The sequence below is a fragment of the Papilio machaon genome, chromosome W (genome assembly GCF_912999745.1).
Source record: "Papilio machaon chromosome W, ilPapMach1.1, whole genome shotgun sequence".
In the NCBI taxonomy this organism is placed as follows: domain Eukaryota; kingdom Metazoa; phylum Arthropoda; class Insecta; order Lepidoptera; family Papilionidae; genus Papilio; species Papilio machaon.
In genome coordinates this window covers 7,180,026-7,188,295 of record NC_060015.1, presented here as the reverse complement: position 1 = coordinate 7,188,295, position 8,270 = coordinate 7,180,026, and the positions used below count along the sequence as shown (strand labels likewise).

General features: G+C 36.2%; 1 protein-coding gene across 1 annotated transcript; it reads right to left on the bottom strand.

The window, feature by feature from the left end:
* Positions 1-239: 239 nt before the first annotated feature.
* Positions 240-8,161, bottom strand: LOC123723044. The gene is made up of 2 exons (XM_045685584.1): positions 8,063-8,161; positions 240-1,662 (listed from the first exon to the last, which is right to left on the bottom strand). The coding sequence occupies exon 2, from the start codon at positions 1,602-1,604 to the stop codon at positions 240-242; it is 1,365 nt and encodes a 454-aa protein (XP_045541540.1). The 5' UTR covers positions 1,605-1,662; positions 8,063-8,161.
* Between the last annotated feature and the right edge of the window lie 109 nt (positions 8,162-8,270).

The window sequence follows — 8,270 nt, the reverse complement described above, 5'->3', positions numbered from 1 at the left end:
CAGCAACAGCATTAATCTGTTGACTATGTGGAGGAAGGGGGATTTGGGAAAAGGGAAGGGAGTGCCGAACAAGGATGGCACTGCCTGCATACCCATCATTTCTGTCATCCCTCAAACAGGAGAAACCAGGTACCCGGAACCGGGAACCAGGCATGAACCATGTCTCCGAGATGGCAACAATGACAGGTTTATGCAGGTTAATGAGGGAGCATAACTCGTGTTTTTTGGGCCGTAAGCTTTTACTGTTCCATTGAAGTATGGTTGTTGGGGCCATCTTGGAGGATTTTAAAAAGTTTGGAAATGTTTTTGGCAACGTTGGACGGTAGAGGAATGTCACTACAAGGAGTGATAAGACTGAGAAGGAGAGTGGAAAGTTGTTCTAACATAGGTAGAGTTTCATTGGGGGGAGAATTTTGATTGAGAGCATGTCCATTCGGAAGGGATGAAGCACATTCACCAACAATATTCTGGTGAGCACCTCTGTCATAACCCTTGCCTGGTGGGGCTCGAGGGCGAGGAGACCGGAATGTTGTTTGACGGTAGGAAGTTTTGGGTGTGGGTTGAGTTGTCGGACAGGAGGGGGTCTTAGGTGAATAGGCGGGAGGAGTAAACATTTCCTTTGCCATCTCAGCATAGGATCGCCGGACAGAAGGGAATTGAGCTGCCGCTTCCATGTAGGATATATTATTCTGAGACATAATTACTTTAATTGATTGCTGTCTAGTGAATTCAGGACAAGCCTTGTCATTGGCAAAATGTTTGCCTGAGCAATGTAGACATGAGGCTAGATTTTTATCTATTTCACAAGATTCCCCTGCATGGGACTGGGAGCACCTATAACACCTGGGTTGTGATCTGCAGATTGTTTTGGTATGGCCAAAACGACAGCAGTTTAAGCATTGAATGGTAGGAAGTTTGTAGGTTTCGATAGGTAAGGACGTGTGGTAGGAATAAACTTTACTTGGAAGTATTTGACCCCTAAAGGTCAGGACAACAGACTGAGTCGGTATCCAGGTGGTGACATTTTCCTGAGTTGTTTTTCTGTTCAACCTTCGGGCTTTGAGCACCTCACCACAGCCTGGGGGAAGCTCCAAAGATTGAACGAGCTCACTCATCGACCAGTCTATGGGGACTCCCTTCACTAATCCCATTCTGGTCATATTATATGTGGGGATGAAGGCTTTGAATTTACATAGGGAGAGGATAGGATTGACAAGGAAGTGGTTGGCTGCATGAGCTGTCGAAAACTCGACGATTATTTTGTTACGACCAACGTTTTTAACACCATCATGTAAGATGGAGCTTATTTTATGTTTGTGAAGGAATTGACCGAAAGTAATGGCTCTTAACGAGGCTCCGGAAGTCGGGTCTTCGACGTCCCTAGAGACTTGGACGACGAATGGACCTTTATCATCGTTGGCGTAAGATTTAAGGCCTTCGGCAAATGACGGGTGAATATATAAATTTCCTATAGATGGGTTTGCTTGGGAGGGATCAGACAAAGATTTTTTAGAAGAGGAGGAGACTGTTCCATCGTCTGCTTGCCGTTTGCGGGAAGGAGTGGCTCCCGGATCGGGAGGTTCGCTTGGAGGGTCTGTTTCCATTTTGGTCTCACGAATTAACAAATAGTTTTCTACTTACCAGCAGCAAAAGAGTTAGTATATGTCAAGAAAAACTCCAATTCATTGCACAGTGAATACTTTTATTCCATTTTCAACATTTCTAACGGTCAATTCTACTAGACGACTGTCTTTCCACTAGACGACTTATCACATCGACGGATATCCAACGACTGCCGAGCTCCTGACTCAATAATCAAAACGCTGTTTCAACCCCACCACTCTCAATCCATTCGCCGGAAGTTGTCACAAAAGATTGGCGGGGTCGAGCAGTGCTGCCATCTAAGAAAACTAAAACTACCTTTTATAAAATTATTACATTCGGCCATCCTACGAAATGTGTAGCCTCCTGGCACACTAAAACATCAGGAACTCTGCCAATTAATTACTTACTAACTTAAGTTACTTATTATAATTTTGAAGCTAATATAATAAAATCTTAATTTAATTTAACAATATACATAACTATAATACAATATTATAAAACGGTATAAAAGTATCTATTTTCCTCATAAAAGTATTCAACCTACGTAATAATTATTAGAGACTCAAGTAGAAGCTCTTATGAAAGATTTAAAATCGCAAGTCAATCAATCTAACCAAGAGCTTGATAAAAGTTTAGACTTCCTAACGGACCAATTAAAAAACATCGAAGGTAAGTTATCTACGTTAGCTGAGGAGGCGATCTGGAAAAACGGACATCGCTACTTGAAGAGCGATTAGATACTTTGGAACGTTTTCCTCTAAAAACAGCCGTTAAATAAGAAACGTCCCTGGTAAACAAGAATCCAAATCCAATCTCCTACAAACTTTTGAGCGCCTAACTAATACTTTGGATGTTCAAATTGAGAAGAATGAGCCGACTCCACAACGTCTACAGTCGTTGTCGAATTTACCAATACCAATAATCCGGACTGAAATGGATGTGCTAGCGTCTGTCAAAAGCACAGAAAAACAGAACTGACGAACTAAACTCCAAGCAACTTCCTTTCGTCGGAGAAGTCATTCCAGTTTACATGTTATAAAGATTAAAAGAGATTAACAAAAATTAGAAGAGTACATTTTCTCGCCAGAGAATTAGCAAAGGCAGAAAAATACGCTCACAGCTGGGTTAAAAATGGTAAAATACTTTTACGAAAAACAGAAGGGGCATTGTCATTAAAAACGAAGATCAACTACATTCATTACGGACACAAAATAAAATATTCTACGTAGTACAATATTTAAACACATTTGTATAACATATACCGTCCATAATGTTATCTTGCTTGTTCATTTTATAAATGTAATATGTAGACACACTTTACTAAAACATAAAAATCAACACTCCCAAAATAATACAATTAACTGCCAACAATCAACTTACTCTTATCACACATACTACCACCGCATCATAGAAGTGTACAATGCCAGGCATACTTATAAAATTCACCTTAGTTCCCCAATTTGTTTATCATACAAGTATGCTAACCTTGAAATTAATGTTCCATATTACGGTTGCTTAATTTGTAAATACTGGTACTGTGTAAACATCAACACACTGTACGGCCTATTACTACTACCATTCGAGAACATTATATATTACTCATGTACACTAAATTTATGAAAAGTTACAATAAAAGTTGCAATATACGTGTCATATTACTAATCTACAATATCTTATATACAATGATATAAATATCAATTTCACACTATCAACTAACATTATTAAAACTCATGACAATAAAAATACAACATCATTCCTCCAATAGTGTCAACTTCATGAAAACTGTTATTGTTACTTAATAACGAAGCACGAATTTTGTTTACAAAATCAAAACATACGTTTTATCAATTTAAACCTCTATTAATATGTCGTATTATGTATACACATACTAAGGCACTCTGATGTTTTACAAAACAAACAGCCCTAAACGTAGTACTTATATCCATTAATTTTTTTGGTAGGAGTGCTAATGTACCCTTAATTATATCCGACATACAAATAATGTACCACACAATCTCAATAATTAATGATAACATCGACAACATTGTAACATCTAAGGCACAAACCTGCACATCTGAAGAATTCAACTCGTTAATAAAATCACCAACACATAAACTAAAGATTCTAACACAGAATATAAAGAGTATATTGTGCAATTTTAACGGTTTCCTATTACTTCTTTCCAGAATAGCAATAAGTCCTGGCACCATTATTTTATTAGAATGCTGGCTTAACAATTCTTTATGTATCCCTTAAATAATGGGGTACAATACTAGTAGTCTATAATTTTTAAAAAAACCAAAACGATGGCATAATGATATACACAAAAAACTATTTACACTGTGATTCCTTTGAACATAAACTTTCAGATGCTACCTGTATTATAACAAATAAAAAATGGTATTATCCTAAAGTCCATTTACAGATCGCAATCATTTCATAATGTAATACCATTCCTTAAATCATTAGAAGAACTATTAATCTCATGTAAGAATTATAAAAAAAAAAACATCGTAATAACAGGTGATATGAACATAATGTTCAAAATGCTCTCACCGACCACGATACCATATTCCTTCCTAGTCATGGATACTAACCAAACAAAACCCTTTTTCACTATCACTGTTACCAAGACTAATTACAAAGAAGTTTCTGAAACAATCAAAGCATCGGACCTCTCAAAAATATTTATTACTGCTGATTGTAACTTGGCCACAAACTATCTTTTAGATAATATATCTAAACCAATTACCAGACACTAAAAAAACTCTGGATCTTGACAGGACTATTAAGGTGCATGAAAAATAGAGATCGAATGCATATGAAATTACGAAATCAACCTGTTAATGTTATTTTTATTAAGACATATAAACGTTATAGAAATCACTGTAAAACCCTTCTTAGAAAAGCAAAAGCCAATTATGAAATAGAACGTCTTAGGGAAGCTAGTAAAGCGAAAAATATGAAAATAACGTGGCGAATCATAAACGAAATTACACATTTTAAAACAATTCCCAAGGTATCACAAGATCTTCTAGAAAATAACCAACTATAAAAAAAGCAGTCAACGATGTGAATAGTTATTTTGTTAATATAGGTAAAGCTCTCGCAGAAAATATTGCTCCCGACACTGATATAAGTAATAGTCTACAGCCAACTAATACAACACTAAATTCCGTGATCCTAACAGATGCCGATATACCTGAAATTCTGAACACCATTAACGCGTTAAAAATCGATAGCTCCATGGGCTGGGACAATATTCCCTCCGCTGTACTACGCCAAAATAGTTACTTACTTGCACCAGTCATAACACACATTGTTAATCTTTCCCTACAGTCAAGAGTCTTTCCTAAATCTCTTAAACATGGCAAAAAATACCTATGCACAAAAGTGATGATAAAATGATTGTTGGTAACTACAGGCCCAATTCCATATTAACATATTTATCGAAGGTTTATGAAAAGATAATTAACAATAGATTGGTCAGTTATCTAGAACACAACAACATGTTCTCTAAAAATCCATTTGGCTTCCGAAGAAATAGGTCGACTTCAAATGCTGTACTAACATTAACAGAATATGTCGCCAAAAACTATCAGAAAGAAGAGTATTGCTCTATTTCTAAATCTTGCAAAGGCCTTTGACACTGTGCCAATACCGCTACTTTTAAACAAGTTAGAAAGGCTTAAAAACAAGGAATCAAAAATGTTCAACTTAACCTTTTCAAAGACTACCTCTCGGATAGGACACAGAGCATAAAGATAGGACCTCATATAAGTGACTCCTTAACTGTTAGCTGTGGTGTTCCGCAGGACAGTATACTAGGGCCTACCCTCTTTCTAGTTTATATAAACGAGCTTTGCAACCTCCCAGTCGATCGCGGTATCAATATCACTTATGCTGATGATACAGTTTTAGTTGTCCAAGGAGACACCTGGCCTGAGACTTTTGCATCAGCCCAGGGAGCGTTTAACAACATCTCAATGTGGCTCAGAAATAATAGATTAACATTAAATATAGAACAAAGCATGTAACATTTTCCATTAAGAACCCGCAGAATTTCGAGTCCCTCTTTCTACTTGCACACACCTCATCTACCTGCCAAAACAGGTTCCCGAATATCATGTGTAAATGCCAGACCATACAAAAAGTTACCTCAATTAGATATCTTAGCGTAATCAATTAACTCAGCGAATCAGAAAATTAACTGCAGTTTTCAAAACATCAGGGTTTGTGCATATAAAAGACATCATTAAAATGTTATATTACTCCCTATGTCAGTCTGTGCTAAGTTATTGTATTTCGTCTTGGGGAGGTTCAAATAAAATAAATCTTTTTCCACTCGAGAGAGCCCAACGCGGTATACTAAAATGCAGCACAAACCGCCCGTACAGATATCCAACAGCTAACCTGTACAGGGAATGTGAAGTTCTTACAGTAAGGCAACTATATATACCGGCTCTTATCCTTCATCATCACTCATCAATTACATACAATCACGAGCTAATCTTCATTCTACGCTCCGCACATAATATATGTGAAGTGCCAAGAGTTCATACTACGTTTTCCGGAAAATTTTCATACTTCTTAAGCCCATGTCTACATAACAAAATACACAAAGAAAACAAAATACTCAATCTTACCTCTTTCAAATGCAAAATATATTATTTCATATTATACTCATTGATTTAATTGTATAGAAACTTTTCATCCTTGATACAAACATAGAACTTTACTTTTATAAACGTACATAAACATACACACACACGCAATCATACATCAATACACATTCATCCCAACAAGCGTCCTTACATTCACACATTTACTTTTATTCTCACTTGACGACGTCGAAGTAGATGACGTCGAAGGAGCTCTTTTCCTCTTTACTTTCCTCCGTTTTGCGTACTTATGCTTCCTTGGTGGAGTTGTAGGTAGCGTACCTCCAACTTAGTCATCGTCTGACGTCATATCTAAATGTATTTAATCCCTGGAATCATGTCTCAATCTCTCTTATTTACATCAAAGTTCAGTCTCAGTCAAATTTAAAGTCATTCGTTTCCTACGGTCCAGCGAGCATCATTGCTCACTCAATCATTAAGTTCAGTCGTTTCTTACAGTCCAGCGAGCATCATTGCTCACTCAATCATTAAGTTCAGTCGTTTCTTATAGTCCAGCGAGCATCATTGTTCACTCAGTCATTAAGTTCAGTCGATTCTTACAGTCCAGCGAGCATCATTGCCCGCTCAATCAATATCCAGCGTACATCATTGTTCGCTCAATCATTATCCAGCGAACATTCATTGTTCGCTCAATCATTATCCAGCGTACATCATTGTTCGCTCAATCATTATCCAGCGAACATTCATTGTTCGCTCAATCGGTATCCCAAAAACATGATATTTCTCCACTGTTTAATCGTTCGAAGCGAGTAATTTCAATAGACATAAATACAAAAAAAAAAGTAAGTAAATGATTCACACACAAATAAAGTTTCATACATAATAAAATAGAAACCTCTATTATTTATTTCCCTGTTGGGGGGTCTCGCTTGTATAACTATGAAATCATTACCCATATTCAATTTCCAAATATCCCGTAAAACGTTTAAAATTCTAAAGAATTCAAAATAGGTAGCATAAATATAAATAAAGAAAAGTGAAAATACGAGTTAAAATCACATTCGATACTTATAAATCAATAAGTCATTAAATAATTATTTTTAATAATGACGTAAATAATGATCTCAATAAAAAATCTTTGTAACACTAGTTTTTTCCCGCGACTCCGTCCGCGCGGAATAATAAAAAAAAAGAAAACGGGGTAAAAATTATCCTATGTCCGTTTCCTGGTTCTAAGCTACCTGCCCACCAATTTTCAGTCAAATCGATTCAGCCGTTCTTGAGTTATAAACGGTGTAACTAACACAACTTTCTTTTATATATATAGATATATAGAAGATATGCATAATTTGTATTTTTGGAAAATAGCCGTGATCAAATGCAGTATGACAGTGTCATATTTGTGCAGTATCGTAAGTAAAATTAAAAAAAAAATAAAAAAAAATTAACAAGCGTTATAGCTACTTTGTACTTTAAAGTATTTTTTTTTTTATGTAAATTAGTATTTAAAATTCTGAGGGCGTTCATACCTGGATTTTTATATCCCGCTTCTGAAATGTCAAGAAAAACTCCAATTCATTGCACAGTGAATACTTTTATTCCATTTTCAACATTTCTAACGGTCAATTCTACTAGACGACTGTCTTTCCACTAGACGACTTATCACATCGACGGATATCCAACGACTGCCGAGCTCCTGACTCAATAATCAAAACGCTGTTTCAACCCCACCACTCTCAATCCATTCGCCGGAAGTTGTCACAAAAGAGTGGCGGGGTCGAGCAGTGCTGCCATCTAAGAAAACTAAAACTACCTTTTATAAAATTATTACATATTAACCAATTTAAAATATAAATAAGAACTTTTTACACTTAAAATGCAAAATAAAAACACCAAAACCTCGATACACGTGCGTCCACCGACCTGTCAAAACGTGAATCCAGCTAGTTTGTTATAAATAGCTTGATCGATTTGATAGTTTTCATCCTTTGTCAAAATGACATCATCAGTGGAAACCAAAGAGTACGTAATACTGATATACCA